Source organism: Anser brachyrhynchus (genome assembly GCF_964034855.1).
Source record: "Anser brachyrhynchus genome assembly, chromosome: 12".
NCBI classification, from domain to species: domain Eukaryota; kingdom Metazoa; phylum Chordata; class Aves; order Anseriformes; family Anatidae; genus Anser; species Anser brachyrhynchus.
Window position 1 is genome coordinate 1,956,308 of NC_137707.1, and position 20,374 is coordinate 1,976,681.

The window sequence follows — 20,374 nt, forward strand, 5'->3', positions numbered from 1 at the left end:
CGCTTGCGCACACCATCGGAAGGCTCTGTCTGCTTTTGATTTCCAAGGTACTGATGCTGCCGGCCAGCGTTCCCGAAGACGTGTTTTAGCAGGAAACGCGATACTTTTCCCTGATTCTGAATCAAAAGGTGCCCAACATTAGGACTTCCCGTAAGACAAGTTCCGTATTCAGCTCTGGTATTTACACGATGCTTTACAAATATGCCTCACGCACAGTACATTAAGTCGCTGCACTGAAAGAACCGACAAAGAAAGAAAATGTGATTTGTTTTTGAAATTTCTAGGCTTTTAGTCCATCTGGTTCAATTTTCTCTTCCACACAGGCCAGAACAAGAATTTTCAGAAAGTCTGAACGAATTGAGGCAGTCAGAGGCAAGAAACCTAACTCCGTACTCCAATTCCATCCTAAAACCCAGCAGGAACTGGTTTCAAGACAAAATCCGTTTACCTCTTCTAGTCCCATTCAGGAGTTTTATTCAATGAACTCCAGATACTTTTGTTATCCACAAACTCCCAATCCAGCCCTGATTCTTGCCAAAGGGCATTTGTCAAGGCTGCAAAGAGTCACCACCATTGGCAGCACTCCCAGCCGGGGCCTCGGCCAGCCTTCCACGATGCCCTAGCCCCAAGGGACCAGGGCCACGCTGAACACCTCCGTACCTCGGGGCCACGGGACCGACACGGTCCTTTCAGCGCCGGGTTACACTCCCTGCTTCTTATCCGAGGTTTTAGCTCCACTTAGTGGCCAGCAGGGCTCACGTAAAGCATCACCTTGCTCTCGAAACCACAGCTTGACTGAGGAGCTGCAAATAATTGGGGGTCTTCCCCACTGGTGTGCATGAACCTGGGTCACGATCCGCAGCTCGATCAACATCAGCTAAAACCAAGCCTGAACTCAAGCCAGCACTTACCTCGGTAGCAGCGGAGACCGGGGCTTTGGTTTGTCTTTTTCCTTTTCACGCTCCCTGTCTCTGTCCCGGTCTCGGTCTCTGTCCCGGTCCCTGTGCTGCCTGTCTTTTTCATCTCTCTTCACTCGTTCCCGCTCGCGTTCCCACTCTTCTTTCCTCCGCTGGCGCTCCTTGTCGCGCTCCCGCTCCCGTTCCCGTTCTCGCTCCCTCTGGCGCCGCTCCCGCTCCCGTTCCCTCTCCCTTTCTCGCTCCCTCTCGCGTTGTCTGTTTTCTCTTTCCCTTTCCCGTTCTCGCTCTCGTTCCTTTAAAAAGAGAAAAGGAGAAATCGTTGCAACGTTGTGGTAACATCTAAAAGGGCAAGGTTTCAAAGTCCCAGACTAAAAGCAATCCCATATGCCCTCCTGCATTAGGGCAAAGCATCGAGATAAACCCAGAGTCCGTTCCATCGCTGCTTCCCGAGCGGAGAGAAGCTGGGGAGGATCAAAGCACCACATCACGTTCACCACGGTTATAATTTGCGAAGGCAACAAGACTAGTTCTGCTTATTATGCCCATTAAAGGAACGTACTGATGTTTACAAGTATTTACTCACAGTGTTCATCATGTTTATAACCAGCTAATTAACTTTACAAACAAACACTGTGAAAATAATCGACAGTGCATCACATACAGCAACAGTCAGGACAGGCTTCTGCTGCTGTTTTCAGAAGCAGTGCAGCAAAGCCTTACAGCACAAGGAAAGTCACCTTTTTAGGGACATGATGAGCGCTACCGAAAAGCCTGCCAACGGGCAGGATTTGTTCTTTCTGACGCTGCTCTCAAGGCACAACAGTTTGCACGAGGATAAAAGGATGCGGAGGGAAAGGGCTCCAAGCCCTACTTCCACGGAGCCCCGCACCTTACAGCAGTGCCACGCCAACAGACTGCACCTGGGATTTCGGAAGGTGGCCGGGTGCTTTCCTCGTCTGACTCAGAGCAACTAACGAGCAACTCCACCGGCAGCGGGCAGACGTGCAGGAGCCTCCGCCTGTCCACGTCTAATCCTTTCCTAGGAACCAGCGAGCAACCCGTTCTCCGGCCAGATCATTTCCTGGAGGCTCCCGCCCTCCCCAAAATTTCCAAGGAAGGCTGCACAACCGCCTCGCGTTCAGAGCAGCAGCCGGGGCACGTGAAGAGGCACCTCCTCGGCGACGAGAGCACGAAGAGCTGCGAGCAGCAGTGCCAGGGACCTGCCAGCCCACGCACCCAGAGCGTGCTCTGCACGGTCATCCAGTAACTCAAGGTTTAGCTACCTGTAGGATTTAGGATCGTGAACGTACGAGAAAAATCCTAGTGAGCTGCACTGGAAACGGGACGAGCACCGTTGAGTACCTGGAAGAAAGTTGAAAAGGAAAGCGCGGAAGGGGTGTTATTACCTTACTTACTCTGTAGTTACGGTACGGGTCTGGGTCTGTGTACTGAACCCTGAAATTCTCATACTGCCCACCACGCCAGAACCGTTCTATTTCATAGTCATAATAGGGATCTGCATAGGGGTCAAGCCTACAAGGAAAAAGAGGGAAGGTTAGAAAGGGAAATATCGCCTCGTCAGCGCACACATGCTACATGTTCTAGGTCAGGCCTGAGTCACTGCACTGAAGGAAAGCCCATGTTCAGTGGAATAGGGCCGCAGGAAGCGGTGCGTTTCCTACACAGCCCAAACGGGCAGAAATGGTCTTTTTTAAATGAAACTTATCAGAGAAAAATCACAAAGCTTTCTTGATAAACACAAAAAGGACACCGCTAGCCAAACCCAGCCTTCAAATCAATGTGGTAAAAACGCAGAAACGTCGATTGCTTTTTACAGCTGCTTCCAACGTAACGGAACACGTTTTGCCCCATTGATTTCGAGCTGCATTTTGTGTCCTCGCACCCAGAGCTACCTCAGGAACCCCCCCACGGGAACACCAGGAGCAGAACACCGTCAGCTCCTGCTCCTCTCCCATCGGAGGTGAGGGGCACGTCCCAGCGCTGACCGGAAAGGAAACGAGGTGCTGCTGAGCCTTCTGGTGCAAGAAGCTGGGCTTTGGGGGCAGGCCAGCAATGCTCGGCCCCAAACCCGAGGTTGCTCCGTGCACCGAAGGCACCTGCAGCCGATATTCTCCAGTGGAAAACAGGCTCCGGCCCCCAGCATGCACACGAACCGGCAAGCACGCGACATGCCCTAACTGCAAAAACCCTAATCCCTTTTGGGGAGGAACACGATCCGAAACCCACCCCCTAAACGTGCAACGTGTCCTCCATTTAACCATTTCTGTTAAGGTCATTCGAGGTTCTTAATTCACGTACCCCACAATACGCAATCCCTGCCAGCCACCTGGTGTGAAAATATCAGATCTGCTGTAGAGACGGGGAGGTGGGTACAGGGAACAAGAAACTTCCAGGGCCACAGAGGAGGCAGGGGCAGAGCTGAGATTATGAAGTGAGCGCTCCTAACTTGCGGATTGCCTGTAATGAGACTCTGACTTGTGAGCGTGGGGAATAAACGGCCCACTTTTGCATCCTAAGTGCCAAATAGTCCAAACGAGGCCGAGGTGGGAGAGCTGCCCAGCAAGCCAAGTGGCTACCGATATTCCTTGCAACGCTTTTACATGGTTTAAGATTTCTACTTTTCTGTCTGAAATGATAAGCCAAGGGGAAGCATGTCGGGAACTGCGAATACAAACGCCTAATTCAGCAACAAACCCCTGATGCCAACCACGTAGCCATACAGATTCAGCGACATCAGGTGTTCGAAAGGAAAAAAGTCTCGAGCTACACCAAAAAGGAAGCTTTTACTTTTCAACCCAGCTCAAATCCGAATCGCCCTGTTATTCCCCCTCCTCTGACATCTGGGGACTTTTTGTTCGTTTCAACGAGCGCCCCTGCTGTGCTTTGCGACAGTTACTGAAAATTCAGTGCTTAAAATCCTCAGCTGAATAATTGGTATCAGCCCCGAATCAAATACATCCGTCCAGCCAATACTCTGCCAGCCACACCTGATGGGGCAGCTGTCTGTGGCCTAGGAAGTTTGAAGAGGTGCAGCGGAGAAAGGAAAGGGAACACTTTCTTACAGTTGCAGCAGTACCGGAATCAAAGACCTGCTTACCCATAGTTAATGTTTTCTTTGATGTCCACCTCCCTATAGTTTTTCAAAAAAGAAAAAGGGATTTATGAACTATTCAGACATCTGCACAGGTCACAAGACAGTCCTGAAAGCATTCAGTAACATTCCAGCTGAAACCGCCAGTGCTTAGTTTGCTGCAACGTGTCAACCCACGCGCAACGTGCGTGTGAGAAAAATCACTTTTTTTTTTCTACAGTATGCAGCGGTAACAACTTAAAAACTTTTGCCTCTACGCACAATTAATATATTTTAACGCCACAGCCTGCTTTGGCATAAAGATTCCTTAATTTTCAGAAATTCCATTTGTTTGCTTACTTCTGTTTTACCACTGGCTACATGCGATATAACACTTGTTTCTCGACTGTACGAAAAAACAAAGCCCTGTACCTAACGCAACAAATCGTTACATCAGTGAGGCAGTGGCATAAAACACCCAGAACACTGACTGAAGATGCTGGTTTCCATACACAGTTATAAAACAGATAAAACAGTTAATCCACAAGAGCACTGGTGATAATAAAGCCCCGGGTACAACTGAAAGCCTTCTCAGAGGAACAGAAGAGCAAGGCAGAGTGATTTCTACACAGGTAACGAACATCAGTACGGGGCCACTGCTTTGTTACAGCCTGCAGAAGCGAGGAGGCTGCTTCTTTTTTCAAACTGGGAGCGGAATTGCACTTGAGAGCATATCAAAGCCCACTGAACAAAAGCTTAACCTGCTCTTTCGCAGATTTTTTTTTTTTCCCCCTGAATTCTTTCACTCAAAAAGACGGAGCCAAGCCTTGCAGACACTTTGCTGTGAGTGGAAACATTGCCCAAATCTGTACGTGCAGGAAGAACGGAGGATGTGTGTGCAAGAGAGAAATGTGCATTCACCTGAATTCCTGCAGAACGCAAGCCTCTCTTTTCCATCCCACTTCTTGGCTTGAGAACTACCACGTAAATCTCCCAGAGCTGCCTGATGCCTCCTTGCTCCCGTTTCAGGCCACCTGCCTGCTCTCAATCATGACGGGAGGGTGGCTGAGGTCTCCACCATTTCATCTCCTTTCCCCTACAACTTAAGTTTAGGACGCTTTTTTTTGCCCAGGCGATGCGCTGGCAGCTAACAGCTTTGCTTTCTGACCGGTGTCTTACTGAACAGTTTATCTGGGACCGGTCGAGGTGTTTGTAAAGACCACCTGCTGTGCCAATACCCTTGCAAATAAACACTCAGCTAGCTGCGACAGCGCCCCTACTGCCCCGAAGCTCTTGGGCACTGAGCAACTTTGCAACCCCAGCTTCAGCATTTAAAAATTCTCAGGGACTGGAATAAAAGCACGGAAAAAAAGCCGGGAGAATGCGCTGGCGTGAGGTAGGCACTATACAAATAGCGTCCTCGAGGGACCACTATGCCAATGATATTAAAGGTAGAAAGGTGTAAAGAAGACTGCAAAGGGAAGAGAGTGTTTAACTGGTGTGAGTGGAGGCAGCCCCAGTTTGTAATCGTGCACAGACTGCTTAACAGGTGCTGTTTCCATTTTCTGAGACGGGCGTTCCTCTGATTTAAAGGATCAAGTACCCTGAGGACTGCCACACTGCACTGCACATCCCACCCGTTATCCCAGGTAGCAAGAACAAAACTGCCTCTTACGCTGGATCTCTGACATCTCTGGTGATGCGGTAATTCCAGTCACGGAAAAACTCGTTTTCTTTGTCAAATTCACGCTCATCCTCTCCAATAGTCACAGTGAATCTCTTCTCCTCAAAGTCAGGCTCCTGTTCTTTTCTCATGGTTGCCTTTTTTAGTACCTGCCGTAACATAAAAATGAAAGAATTATTAAGAGAGGAGTTTTCTGAGGCACAGAAATGGACGCATTAAAAACCCTTCACTTGGGAGAAGCCTGCTCCAAATTCTTCTGCCCAAGTCTTATGAACGCGCACGATAACAGAACGTTCTTGATGCAGAAAGTGTAATTTGCTATTCCATCAGCTCAGAGCAGCAGCAGACAGGCACTAAGCTTCCAACATGCAAACCCCGCTTTCTGTAACGCTCAGACACACGGATCCTATAGGTGCTAGAAAAACAGGCACTGAGGAAAGGGAAACTGGACCAGCTGAAGTGTTCTGCTTTGCGGAGGGCTCGACTTCAACATCCCTGAACTACCCCGGGCCACGAGCTCTCCCTAGCTCATGCTAACATAAAAACCAAACCTGGGTGCCAGCTCTGTACAACAACTGCTCCTTGCTGTTTATCACAGTTAATAAGTGAAAAGGCAAAAGGAAGGCTCCTTAAGAAGAGGAAGACACCACGTGCTCCAAACGAGAGCTCTGCCAGCAGTCCGCTCCCAGTGCAACAGGTCAGTGGATTTTGGAGCAAGTCAGCGCACCCGAGGCTGCCGTTTACCTCTTTCGCATGCCGGAGTCCTCTCTCCCAGGCACTTTCTGTTGGAGGATCCGGAGGGGGTGGAGGTAAGATTTCATCAACGACTGGCCCTCCCTGTCAGAAGACGAGGAAAACAGACATTCAGCATTAGTTCTAAGCAAACACACGCTTTTGTAAACACCCTGGAGTACGTCTAGATACTTTGGAGATGCAGCAGCAGGACAAAAGCTAGGGCTTGCTTGGAAAATTACTCCCCTCCGCTAGGGACTTCAAGATTACCTTTTAAAAATCACACACCCAACAGATGTATTGAACTTAGCTCAAGTACCAGCCCAAATAAAGCCTTCACCTCCTCCTCAGGAGCCAAAAGCTTCGTGCAGAAGCCAGGAATTCACACAAGAGGGGTCCATACCCAAGGGTTGGCCGGCATCAGCGGGTGAGGGCCGATGGGTGGCGCGCCGTTTGGGGAGAAGGGCTCGGGCTTGGAGATCAGGGAGTAGTTTCCTTTGTCATTCACCCCGGGGTGTATAAATCGACAGTTCATGCCCCACGTGCAATGACCTGTGGAAATACACAGTTCTGTTAGAACCCCGTATGCATGAACACTACAGAAACAGTTTCTGCAGCCCCACAACCACTTAGAACCCAAGGCATAACGCCGCTTCAGATCCCTGACCCCTCTTCTCTCCAAATTTGTTGAGCGTTACCCACTTGCATGTTCTTGCCAGCCCCACCCTCCCAGAGAGGGCAGATTCAAGAGATCCAGTCGCAAACGGATGAATGCACAAGAACCTTTTTATGGCAGGGAGCAGGGAGTGATGGATGCACGCGCATGCCGTTAAGCAAACGCAGTAATAAGCCCGCGAGCTCTTCAGGTCATATTAAAGACAAACGCTTCAAGTCAGAACTTCATCTTTTCCAGAAAACAACGACTCCAACCTGACAGCAAGGAAAACCGCTGTGCTCCGGTGGGGCACAAAGCACAGCAAAGATTTTCTCTCCAGCTGACGCTTGCCGGCACAACGCAGGAAAGGAGACGCTGCTAAGGAGGGCAGCAGACAGAAACCTGAAGCTGCTCTGCTCATCAGCTTCAGTCACCATCACGGTAACACTCGGGGGGCCCCGGCAGGATACAAAGCTAATTCCTGATTTTAATTCAGCTCGCCTTAGAAACAAACCCCCTTTTTTCTTCTGGCAATTCACTCAACGTCAAGCAAGAGTCGTTCTGCAGATTTCACAGCGCACAACTGCATCACAAAGTCATCGCTAACTCTCTGCTCTCTCGGGCATCAACACGTTGATTTCAGACGGAACAGAGCAGTTAACGCTGCCATGGCCCAAGGAGGAACCTCCCAGATCCCAGCTGGCACGGCAGCAGGTCAGAAATTCACGCTGCACCTGGGTAAAGAGCACTCAGTCCCTGGAAACACTCCTCATCAGTCCCAGACGAACCACGAGCTGGGGCTCTCAATCAGAGGCGGAACGCCGGCTGCTTTTGTGCTGTCACATACAATAAGAGCACAAATCCCTTTGCACGGGAGCTCAGTGACTGGCAGATGCCTGCCAGGAGAGGTCTGAGCGCAGGGGCTGTTAGACACCTCACCAACACCTCTCACTGAAGCGTCAAGGGGAATGACTGCCCTGACAAGCAAGGGGCTCTGCTACGTGTGTCAGGGTGGCTGCACGTCAAGCTGGAAGGCTTCCCAGCTGGTCACTCATGCCACGGGACAGATGCGGCCACGCGAGGGCTCCTCAGACACAGCAAAGGATGAAAATCTTCCTCCGAGGTCGCACGTGAACAGCGTCCGAGCTCCCTGGTGGCACCGAGGCCTTCAGGGTGCAAGCAAAAGCGAGTGTCAACGTTATCTGAACTGATATCTGAACAGCTCAGTGAAATCCTGGGGCAGGAGATTCCGCAGCCTGAACTTTGACTCAGGCGAATACCTTGGTGCCGTGTGTCACGCTGGGGATTGAGGAACAAACAGCTCTCCTCGCAGAGGGACTTCCCTGTTCCATCACCGTGCTATCACGCTCCTGTCTCGGCACAGGCAGAAAATTCAGTGCCGGAAGGCATTGAGGAAGGCAGGTGAGTGCTATCTGATGGTCACATCGCCGGAAACCCCCTGTGCAGCTCCCTACGTTGCACACACTACTGACGCAAGGAACAAAGGCTCCACCCTGCTCTCCACACCCTTCTTTTAATTTCAGATTTCAATAAATTGCTCGAGGATGATTGTAAAGAAAACAAAGTAAATGAGTAAACATCGAGTGAGGTGAAGCTGAAGGAAGAACTGAGCTACAAGCAGCCCAAAAAAGACAACTTTTATAAAACCTGCTCTCTGCGCTAGAGAACTGCGAGGCATCTGTCACAGTCGCACAAACTTCAGGGAGTGTCTCATTAGGAAGAATCAAAACAAGTAAGAAATAGAACTGGTTAGATTTAAAAGTCTCAAGTCCTTATTTAAGTCTCACGTGCAGTAAGAAATAGGTTATGTGACTTCCTGCCCCCATTTCTTCTGAGGCTGGCAATCCAAATCCTATTTCAGAAGTGTAGTACCTGACACAGCACAGTGTGATCTTCTGGCTTGAAAAAAAAAAAGAAAAATCTTGTTTTCATGAAGAATTTCTCCCCAGCTGGCCATTTCCTCAGCCCTGGGAAATTCTGGCCACCAGCACGCATCCCCATCAGGTCCAACAGCATCCCTCAAGCACGCCGTCCCGTTGGGGTTTCTGGATTGCTTGTGCAAGGAGCTGCACTTGGGTTGCCAACACCCGCCACCACTACCCAGGCCACGCAGGAACCTGGTCACCAGATGCTTTTCAAAGCACGTGTGCAGGGGCTCACCAGGAGCCAGCATGATGCCACATTATTCCTCGCAGGGAAACTAATTTCTATTTCCAATTAAAAAAAAAAAATAATCAGCGAATGCCTTTTAATAACTGGGAAGTAAGCTGGGCGTAGAATTGCAAGAAACAATTACATTTTGGCAAGGCGTCCGCTTGCTAAGAAACAACGAGACTTGCCATTTCGGTTTTCCAGGGAATAACATCACAGCACCTCTTTAAGCAATAGCAGGTTATTAAATCAGCCCGAGCAGTTTTATTCCACGCTGTTTTCCTTTATTTGCTTCTACCGGGCTCACCATACCTGGGCCTGAGGATTTTTTGCATATTGGCTCTATGTAAATTCGGCACCTGGCCACCAAGGAACTGAAAGGTGATACCGAGGATGCCTGGGGCAGAGATTATCACGTAGACGGCAGCTTAGCAGCCGCAAAACCAAACGAAAAAACCTACGGCACCTTTGGCTTGTACTTCCACCGCTACAGCACGTCGTTACCTTTCATGAAGAACCGGCAGGTGGGACGCGGCCTCACTTTTCTGTCGCTGGGATCTTTAACTTCGCCCTCCTCCAGGTCGTCATCCTGGAACAGACAGACAGGCAGGCTGACATTTCACGCGCTGCACCTTGCGCGGTGACTTGACATTTCACAATATGGTCAAACACCCGTCGCTGAAAACGCACCCCGAGGCACAGCACAGCGGGAATTCAATGAAAGGTTGGGATAAACACCCCGAACGCGCTGCTACGAACAGGAAAACGGATCACGTTCAGTGTTTCCGAGCTGACTGCACGACCAGCAGGCGTTACGACCGTCTCAGTGCCACATACAGACCAAGGAACATCACCTTCCCCACTATGTGCTTCGAGGCACAAAAACTGCGCGGTGGATTAAGATATTAACAGCCTTCAGCTGAGTACGGCTGGCTGGCAGGGCGCTTCCAGCCGACGGCACGTGGAAGGCAGCGAGGGGCAGCTTCACGCAAACGAGCTAAATTGCGTTACCTTTCCCTCCTGCAGGCTGGGAGCGCGCACGCCGACAGCTAGAGCAGCTCGGCTGGGCGACGCTGCTGCCCTTCTGAGCCTTTTAACTGCACCGCGCCCTGCTCAGCACCGTGGCACGGCTGTTTAGCCCAAAAGGATTCCTTAACTGATTCAAAATACAGAGCAGAATTCCTGCATGCAGGCTCTTAATGCAATGGGACAATACAGACACGATGCGCTTCTATGCTAAGTTCTGCTATCACGGCAGCGAAACACAAAATGCTTCAATGCTGAGCATCAATCCCCCCCCAGGCTCTTCAGGAACGAAGCAGGATGTATTTCTTCCAGCCCTCTGCGGCAGCAGCTCGACTCCCTCCCTCCCGCTCAGCTCCATGCGGCTGCGGATCGGCCCTAGCGAAACTCGGCGCTACCCCCACGCGCGACACGGGACCGAATGCTGGAAGCCAGAGGTTTCGTCAGAGACGAAGAACCACCGGGGATGAGCGCGGAACGACAGCCGCGGAGCTCCGCGAGGGGAAAGAAGCTGAAGCTGGAAAGCACCAGCCTTTGCCTTTGTTCTCCGGGGAAAAATAAAAAAAAAGGGAAAAAAAAGGAAAAAAAAAAAGCCTTTGCTGCCTTCATGAGACCACACCTGAAAAATCAAAAGGGATAAAAAGAGGCAACGATGCCAAAAGGCCCAAGTGACCGGAGAGCTGTCAGAGGTGGCTGGCGTACCCCCAAGGAAATTGGTGATTTCTCCTAAAAGGCAGCATGAAATAAGGGCCGGGGGTCTCCTTTTTCACCTCCCCGAGGTTTCCAGCTATCAAACACCCGACCAGCCGCCGGGGGAGGCTTTCCCGCCGCACGGCCACCAGAACGACGCCGTGGCAAGGAGAAGATTGAGAAAGCTGTGTGCTTGGGTCAGTTTAACAGCTGGAAACGGGGAAAAAACATCGTTTGTCTCTAAAGGGTGTACAGAGAGCTGGGTTAACAGCCTCTTGTGGGGCAGCCCTTTTGGGGCAACGCAAGGAGCGCTCTCCTGAGCGGGAACCGATCTTAAAGACACGCGGATTCACATTAAAACTCGTATTAATATCCCCCCCCTCCGAAGGGGGAAGTCTGGAAGCAGAAGAAAGTGCAGAGATTGAGGAGTTTCCCCCAGAGCCGGGCTGGCATTCAAGGGCGCGTGAGTGGCATCACCGGCTCGGCTCCCTTCACAAGGGCCGGGCGAAGGCTGCGTGGAACAAAAGGGGAAGTATTTATTTCTGGGGGGTCTCCCTGGAATCAGGCAGCTGGGAACCCTGTTACGAGTTAACGTACGAAAAACAGACCACGGCTTCATCTCCTGCTTTGTAAGGAGAGCAGCGCTCCTAAGAATGCCTCGGATTCTAAAGGAGAGCATTCATATTTTAATCAAGAAGCAGGCACAGAATCGGAACGCCGGGATTTTCTTTTTCCTGCTTGGACTCTCCCCCAGCACGCAGAAATTCCTTCTAACTGAATCAGAAACACACGGCTTCCAGAAACTTTCCGAAAATACCCCAGGTGTCTAACAGAACTGCCTGCAGAGCGGGTAAGGTGCAGAAAACCAACATCACCTTTAAAAAAAAAACACAACACAGAACTTGCCAAAGGACCATTAAAGTTAAAAAAAAATAAATAAAACGACAAAAATTTTTTTGGGGGTCAAAGAACAGCTGATTATGGAGCAAATGGTTATCTTCTGGTCCTAAGGTAACCAGGTAAGCACCCACCCGTACGTGTGCCACAAAACAGCACGCTGCCCCAAGCTGATCTGCCTGCACGGGGGCATTTTTGGCAGGGACAGGGAGGAGCAGAGCCAGCCAGGTGCTCCGGGCTACCTCAGTGAGGGACCTAGCGTCACCAGCCCCTTCTCCGCGTGGTGCCCTGCGCTCCTGCCGTTCAGATATAAGCACGGTGTTTGCCACCAGGAAGCTCCAGGAGGGTTTCAACTCTCCCGCTAGAGCCATTTTGTCCTGTTTGCAAGAGGGACCTGGTATTAGGCTCCGTTAAATCCAGCTGCTGTCCTGCAGCGCTTCTTACCCAAAGACAAACGGGGTAAAAGCACTTCATTTTTTTTTTTTTAAATAGCCTGACACCTCGAGTACGGAGCCACCCTACAGCTCCGGCCTCTCAAACGAAGCTGCTGAGGCAGCTTGTGATCCCCTCATCCATTGCTAAGCAATTTGCTGTCAGCATCGACCTGAAGTCCTCCAAGAGCCAGAGCAGAATAGTTTCTTAAAGCACTGGAGCTCTTCCATACTGGGCAGGGAAAAGCTCGTTTGCAGCTGCTCCAACACCACGTGGCACAAAATTTTGCTACCGTACGTGGCAATGGGCGCCCTAACCTCTGAGTTTAGGACTTGGCACCCAGCGTGGTCTTACCTCCAGCGAAAAAAGTGCGTTACTTTGGGACACAGCTAGCACGCTCGGGTCACAGAAGAGAAAAAGGCACGGCACTCCAAGAGGCAAATATTCAAACACAAGGACAGGCCTCCCCCAGGAGGGCTCTGCCCCCCTCGGACCAGCTCCTACTTACATCAATTTCACCGTCATCAATCTCTCCGTCGTCTTCTTCTTTCTTCTTCTCCTTGACGGGATCCTGGCCATCCTTCTCATCGTCGCTTTTACCGCCGGATTTCTTCTCATCTTCGTGGGCATCGTCTCCTTTCTCCTCTTCCTCGTCGTCCTCACCAGCAGCTTTCTCGCCATCCTCCTCCGCAGCAGCAGCACTTGGTTCCTCGGGCACCTCCTCGTCATAGTCCAACTCGTGCTCATCCAGCTCGCGGGTGACGGAGGACGCCTCATCTCCGAGGTCGTTCGTGCGGTCTTCCTCCTCCCCCTTGCGAGGCGGAGGGCTCTTCAGCTCCCCGCTCTGCTCGTTGTTCTCAGAGTCCTGAGACTTGGCTTCGCTCAAGCGGTCCTCCTCATCCGAGTGGTTCTCCTCTTCACCCTGACTCAGCCCCCGCGCCGCGTCCTCCTCCTCCTCTCCCAGGACGCTGCCTCGCCCGCCCTCTCCATCGAGCTCCCGCTCCGAACCGCTCTCCTTCAGGACTTCGTCATCGGAAAGCTGCTGGTCCTCCTCGCCAGGAGAGCAGGGGTTTCGCTCAGGGCTGTCGGAAACTTCCATCAGTACCCAATTGTCTGCGGAGGGTAAAAAAAAAAAAAAAAAGAAACAAAAAAACACAAACTTGTTACGGGGAACAAGCTGGGAAATCAAGAAAGGTTCACCTTGTATTTTGTCTCCTAAAGAAAAAAAAACAAACAACAGTTGAATTCATGAACACGGTTTATCTCACTGTCTTCAAGAAGAAAACAGAGTTTAAATTGCATGAAGAATTTATTCCAGGCTAGGTAAGAGACCCTTAACATACAAGGGTAGAGCACGAGGCTGGGATTTCACCTACAGGCTCTAATGGGTGAGCTGCGCCAGCTCTCCCATCAAATAATCATTAGGAATCCCACGCTGGCCTTCTCACCCCAGGCGCGTTCAGCGGTGGCATTTCTCTGGGGAGCAAGCGAGCGAGCTCCAGAACACAGGGGCAGGTTTTCAGGCGTTTTTACAACCACAAGCACAGGGCGCTGCAGACAGCGCAGACTCCCCAGGAGGCAGTGACACCATTTACAATGATTCTGGCAAAAAGAGCCCGTATTCTGTGATATACTTGCACTATTTTTTACACTGCTGCCAGAACAGATATGAAAACGAGGATAGGACGCATTCATGAAAAATCCCGGACTTCTAATTAGGCTTAATTTAGACAGCGCATGTACTGCCATCCAGTCTCCACCTGCTTTATACACTCAAGAACCAAAACTCCTGCAAAGCAGCAGAAAACTTCGTGACCTTCCCCAGCACACGCTTTTCCTGGAAGTTCAATAGGAACACGTGCGTGGTATGAATACGGGTTAAAAACCCGACCTCTGCTTAGCGCAAGCATAATGAAGGCAATGGAAACAGACGAGACGTAAAGCAGGGAAAACGAAAACAAAACCCCACACATTTATTTCTTTTACTCCAGAACACAAACCCGGGATTTTTAGCAGGACTGTGCGACCCAAGAAGTGCTTGTGCCCCGTCTCTTGCCGGTACGGCTGCTGGTCCGCATCTAGAGAAGAGCTCACGGTGATAAAAACCCCTTTCCCTTTGGCTGTGGGCTGTTGCTGTAGCACGTCCTTAGCCCTATAAACAAGACACGACCACAATCCCTTCCTCCCCCCGCTCAGCAATAGCCAACAGCGCACGGCTGCCTCAAAAACCAAACCGGAGCGGCCAGAAGCGAAAAGCTGGAGGCCAACCGAGGATAACAGAAGCGGAGTTAGGGCTAAAGAAAAGACCTGGGATTATGAACTGACAGGCTTTCTTCACCTTATTGTGCATCACCTTTTATTTCAGCCACTCCCAGCTGCAGCCTCCCCATAAGCGCATTCAGTGCTGCAGCAACAGCACCGTGCCATCAGTCGCCAGGTTTTTACCTCCTATTTTTACAAGTTTTGGAGCAGAAATGCTCCAAACGCATGACTCTGGTGGCTCCTTCGAACAATTCTTTGTGAAATGCTACCACCGGCCAGCCCTGCGCTATACAGCACTTATCCTGCCCCCCTTCCACCGCCGTTCTCTGCTGTGCTCCCCTGGTTCGGCACAGGAAGCTCGCTCGTGCTGTCATTTACGGCAGAAGACAGGCAGGCAGAAGGCACACCACGCCGCAGCATCCGAACAGGCTGCCCCGCAACACGAACACGACCAGAGCAAACCCAAAAGCCTTCCCAGAGCCCGAAACCCAACATATTTTGGTGATTACAGCCGGAGAGCTCAGGGCTGAAACGCGGCAGGAGGAGAGGCGTAGGAACACGCAGCACCGCTTCTGTGTGTTAGCAGGAAGGCATCACAACTTTATTACCCACACTCATCTCTTCTCTCCAACCTTTGCAGGACGAGGACTGCTGTATTTATGTCCCGGGCACTGCCAGATGCACTGTCATCGCTGCGATAACATCTCTTGCCTTCACCGCAGCGAGGACACTGTTAGCTGGTGTTTGCAGCAAACTCCCGAGACGAAAGCCACCCTCGAGAAAATCCTGCTCCTTATACCTTGGGCGCTTTGCAGAGGAACTAAGAATGCTCCTCAAAAAATAAAAGCTCAGAAACTCTCCCAGGAGCAGGACAAGTACGCATAAATATTAGCCCCCAGTATCTGCGCTCTCCTTCAAGTCGTCTCAAAGCCCTGCACAAATATCAGCCAGTTAATAAATGTGCCGATGACCTACACGACCGACGGAGCCCTGGGGAGCAGCAGGGTCACGTTCGGAGCTGCCTGCGAGCTACTCCTCTTTCTCTGCACTCCGGAGCGAGTTGGGTCTTCCTCACAACCAAAATTGTGCTTTTACCGAGAAGTTAAGAGCAAAAATTAAAAGACAGCATCGCCTCTCGCTGACAGCAGCGCTGGGCAGTTAAACAGGACGGAATCTGAAACAAATTACGTTCTTACTGAGCGCAGGAAGGTTGCTGCTGAGCTCGTAACCGCCTGCATAAATTGGTGCTGGCTTCGAGAGCAATTTTGTGACAGCAATTTTAATTGCCTAAGTGCCCGAGAAGTTACGCCTCGTGTGCGCGCAGAACAACTTCACGCGCTACGCAGGAAAGGTCGGCCTGAAGAGGCCAGCAGGACTGTAAAAGCTGTCAAGCAGGGATGTGCTCAGGAAATTTGGTTTCTGATTTCTTACAGACAAGCAGCGCCAAAGCGAAAGCTTTTAAGCCCCTCAGAGGGCTGGGAAAAAAAAACAAATATGAATTTTCACCCCCAGCTGAGCTGATGAGCATAAAGCATTCACCTCCTCCGGCAGCTATTAAGGGCATTATTGTAACCAACTGATGCACCGAGTTGTTGTTTTTTTTTTTTTTTTATATAATTTCCTATTAATTTTCCATCAGCAGAAACGATAAGAAACACAATGAACGACAGCCGGCTGAAAAGGGCTCACAGAATCCGGGCAGCCGGCAAGGCGCTCGATGCGGCGGCCCCGCGGAAGTCAGACCAGCCCCTCACCGGGTCGCTGCCACCGCAAGGAGTGAGACGGGGACGATACCGCGTCCTCCAGCCACTCCCCATCCTCTGCAGACCCCCAGGACGCGAGCCAGGACTGCAAGCGAAGGTTCAGTACCACAGTAACACGTTTACCTGCATTAATTAAGTGATTAATTAAGAACGCCTTACCCCTGACCTGATCGGTATTACTTGCAGCCACTCATTCGTCGCAAAAAAACAAATAAATTAAGAGTTAGGAAGGGCAGAGCACCAAAGTAAGAATTTTGTGAAACGCTACAGGACTCGCCAGTCACTCAAGCTTTCTTTCAAGCTCCAGTGGATTTTATTCTTCTCAGGGTAGCAAATCTCACCGCGATATAAAGTGCACGTCCCAAATCTTGTCTGAGAATAACCTGTAAATACCATTTATCCCCAGTCTCTGGAATCCCGCAGGTTATTTTTTTTTTTTAGTTTTTCTTTTCACTCTCCTTTCATGATGAATCCTTTACAGATGAATACCAGGAACATTTGGCTCCATGGAAGCCTTTTAAACTGAATACTACTGACAAAAGTGGCAGAGCAGAAATCCACAACCTTCATAATTCACAACTTTGGGATTTTTGTGTCTTAAAACTAAAGCTGTTTCTTACCGTCTTCAAAACTGGCTACAGAAGCAAAAAAAATCAATTGCTAAGCTACAGATAAGATTGTTTGACTTGTAGCTTAGAGCGACTGGGTAACAAACCAGGTATATAATAACACTTCTCACTTAGCAGCGTTTTATCTCAGAAGCACCTTTAAAATCACAGGTAGTTCAGGCACAGACGACTTCGGTCAGAGCTGCTTTTATCGCAACACTGACTTCATCTGCTCAAACTGCAACGCTCCTCCCGCCTGAACCAGACTAGTTCGGAACAGTCCGCCGAGGCGTTTTTTGAACACAGTTTGCAGAACCCCCGCTTTGCCAGGCTGGAGACGTTGGAACAGCCTTTCCACTGGCAGGTTTTGGAGCAAATCTAATGGGGGGGGGGGGGGGGGGGGGGTGCACTTTGGGCCAAAATTGTGTCTTTTACCATCTCTAGAAGCACTCGGGGATGCCTTTTTGAGTTGAAAGCCCCTTAAAAGCAGCTCACATGACCTCTCAATAGAAAAATCGCGGACTTTGCAGCCGTCCCACATGCAGTAAGCACACGCCAGCCTCCCGGCTCCCAGGTACGAGCTAGACAACGCTCGCTGTCCCCACAAAAGCCCCTCAGGTCGAGCAAGACTTTCCCTCTGGTCGCTCCCACGGGATCTTCGTGCCCCCACCCAGCTCCCGTCAGCCCACAGCAGCCTGACCGCAGGACCTATTTGTGGCAGAAAGCTAAAACTGCGTTTCTTATTGCTCTGCTTCCGACTAGAACACGCTGAAGGTTCGAGGCATACCTTTAATTAAGCTGGCAAAGCTAAGCTCTGCCCGCAGCTGCCTGCACTGAAGGGACCGAGCTGCTGCCCTGCCTCGGGAGGGCAGCTCCCTCTAACTCAGCACAGCACCTGTAGGATCCAGCTGTCAGTTAAGGCGGGACCTGAAACCAGCGGGAAAAAAAAACCCCGGGAAGCGTTATTTTCATTCAGCACATTTCTCCCTTCAAGGCTCAGCCGCAAAAAGCTTTTTCCCAACGAACAAGGAACGCGCCACGAACACAGCGCAGGAACCTGCAGCTCAGGCGTTTCCAAAGGCACTGGGTACACTACAGAAAACTGGATCTTGGCAGATCCATCAGCTTCGGTCTTGAAATATTATAAATTGCCAGCCAGATGGCAAGAACCAAGCTCAAACCAAACTTCCACAGCCCCCGAGGAGCTACCTCACAGCTCCCGGGGCGACCACAGGGCCTCTCGAAGCTGCTGGTGAGACACAGCGAAGGCCTCTTTGTTTCAGGAAGAGCTCTTTGGGACAGTAGAAAGAATTTTTTTCTCCCCTCCTTTGTAGCCAAGCAGCCTGACGCAAAATTAAAATATTTCCATCAATCAGATGCATGAAAGCCAGCGGTTAATGCAGGCCAGAAAAGTTCTGGAGCACGGGCTAAGTCTAGCCACAAGGATGGGTGAAAAATAACCAGTGAGCCGAGGAGAGCGAATGGGAAACAGTGCCGAGAGGTCAGAAGGGAAAGGTGACGCAAAAAGGTTTTGGGGACAAAGACTTGAAAAACAGAAGCAAAACAGAAATGAAGGGCAGAAACCACAATGGATGAAAATATGGAAAAGCAGTGCAAATAGGAAGAGAAGGAGATAAAATGCCTTGAGAGCTGGGAAAGGAGCGTCACATAAAATCAAAAAGACACACAGAAAAAAAAAAAAAGCAAAGCACCCAGGGCTCTGCTTTGAATGAAGCCCTGGTCGCTAACAGGGTAAGCTAGCTGAAACACTTCTCTGACGTCCTTGGGGAAGCTCTGACTTTGAAGATTCACAGCGGCACACCTCAATCACCTGGCAGCTGTCAGGAAAGCTTTTAATGCAGAAAACTGAGCCGCCTTTTGCTGTTAATTTAAGAGGGCTACTTGGTGACAGCCATCTCCAGTGAGCTGAGTTTTAAAGATGAGCGCAGAGAGCTCTGATCCAGGACGTTAACTGGTGCCACTCACTGCTTTGTCAGGCGGGCTCGGGGCTGAAACCCGAAGAGAAACGGGGCTGCAAGCAGCTGGAGTTTGTTTTGGAGCGCAACTGATTTTCCTACAGCTGGAGCACACGGAGCTCTTTCTGCAGCTCTGTGTTAGCAGCTGCTAATTGGGGATGACTCCAGCTTTGGTCCCTCGACAAAAAACAAGTACAATCGCTCCTACTTTCTGGGGGATTTGTGAACAATCACAAAATCTAGCTCTGCTTGGAAAACTGGATCAGATGTCTTGCAGGCAGCTAGCGGGATTAAATCTCGCCCTTTTTCCTTCATCTGGACAAACCTTAGGAGGCAGAATTCACACCTCGGAGGTGTTCCTACAGCCAAAGCAGCAGTTGTTCCAGGAGAGCTGAGTTACTGACAGCAGCAAAGGGAGAAAACGTCAGTGGGGGTGGCGAGAAGAGGGCTCTGAGAAGGAGATTTCCCTGCTGGGACGCCTCACAGGAGGGGTTCGGAGCCCCTGCAGCGGCTCCGTGTCGCAGCCGCCGTGCGCCCACCATGAAGCTGCCCCCGGGGGATGCTCCCACCTTGAGGGGGACAGACGGACCCCAACGCCTTACCTGGGGGGGGGCTCCTGCCAGGCCGGGCTGCGAGCGCTGCGCCCCGGGGCCGAGGCTCCTGCGGCAGTGCCTACGCCCGGGGGGACAGACAGACGGACAGACACAGACAGACACAGAGACAGACAGACAGACAGGGTCAGCGCCTCCTGCGGCCCCCCCGCCCCGCAAAACCTCCCTAGGGCCCCCCCTCCCCCCCATCCCCTCACCCCAAGCCCCCCCCCCGACCCCCCCCGGGGCCTCCCCCCCCGACCCGAGGCCTCCCCCCCCGACCCGGAGCCTCCCCCCCCGACCCGGGGCCTCCCCCCTCAGCCCCCCCCCGCCCCCTCCCCTCCCCCTCTCCTCACAGGCCGCCCATCCCCGGCACTAGGCCGCAGCCGGCGCCCGGGCGGGAGGCGCTGACCTGGGCGGGCCGGGCCGGGCCGGAGGGGCCGGGCGGAGCCGGGTGGAGCCGGGCGGAGCGGGACCGGAGCCGGGAAGCTGGGGGGGAGGGAGGGGGAGGGCGGTGGCGGCGGGGGGGCGGCGGCGGCGGCGGCTGCGGCGCGGTCGGGCCGGGGCCTCTACTCGCGGCGGCGCAGGGCGGCCATGGCGTGACGTCATCAAGACGCGCCGGGCCGCGCGCAAGGGGGGAGGGGAGGGGGGGAGCGGGAGAGCGGCGCCCCGCCCCGCCCCGCATGGCCACGCCCCCTCCTCGCCTGACCACGCCCCCGCCTCGTCTGGCCACGCCCCCTCCAGTCTGGCCACGCCCACCTCCCAGTCTGGCCACGCCCATCTCCGTATGGCCACGCCCCCCTCTCCGCCTGGCCCCGCCCCGCCTTAAAGGGGCCGCGCGCAGCCGGGGGCGTGCAAGCACGTGCAGGAGTGCGCACAGGG

The 20,374-nt window shown here is 52.0% G+C and overlaps 1 protein-coding gene across 9 annotated transcripts in view; it reads right to left on the reverse strand.

Annotated features, from left to right (window-relative positions):
- The window catches only part of ZC3H18 (zinc finger CCCH-type containing 18), a 44,399-nt gene extending 24,111 nt beyond the window's left edge, over positions 1 to 20,288 (reverse strand). For 4 of the 9 annotated variants that reach the window (XM_080551941.1, XM_080551940.1, XM_080551936.1 and 1 more), the window contains exons 1-10: positions 19,905 to 20,288; positions 19,505 to 19,574; positions 12,802 to 13,406; positions 9,756 to 9,840; positions 6,828 to 6,976; positions 6,437 to 6,529; positions 5,684 to 5,841; positions 4,036 to 4,068; positions 2,324 to 2,450; positions 912 to 1,210 (exon numbers count right to left, since the gene is read on the reverse strand). In XM_080551941.1, the coding sequence (XP_080408067.1) occupies positions 912 to 1,210; positions 2,324 to 2,450; positions 4,036 to 4,068; positions 5,684 to 5,841; positions 6,437 to 6,529; positions 6,828 to 6,976; positions 9,756 to 9,840; positions 12,802 to 13,406; positions 19,505 to 19,574; positions 19,905 to 20,273 (1,988 nt within the window). In that variant the 5' untranslated portion in view covers positions 20,274 to 20,288. Of the gene's footprint in view, positions 1 to 911; positions 1,211 to 2,323; positions 2,451 to 4,035; positions 4,069 to 5,683; positions 5,842 to 6,436; positions 6,530 to 6,827; positions 6,977 to 9,755; positions 9,841 to 12,801; positions 13,407 to 17,713; positions 17,841 to 19,504; positions 19,575 to 19,904 lie in introns of those variants that run through there. The other 5 variants (XM_080551938.1, XM_080551937.1, XM_080551942.1 and 2 more) reach the window with 4 other exon arrangements.
- Between the last annotated feature and the right edge of the window lie 86 nt (positions 20,289 to 20,374).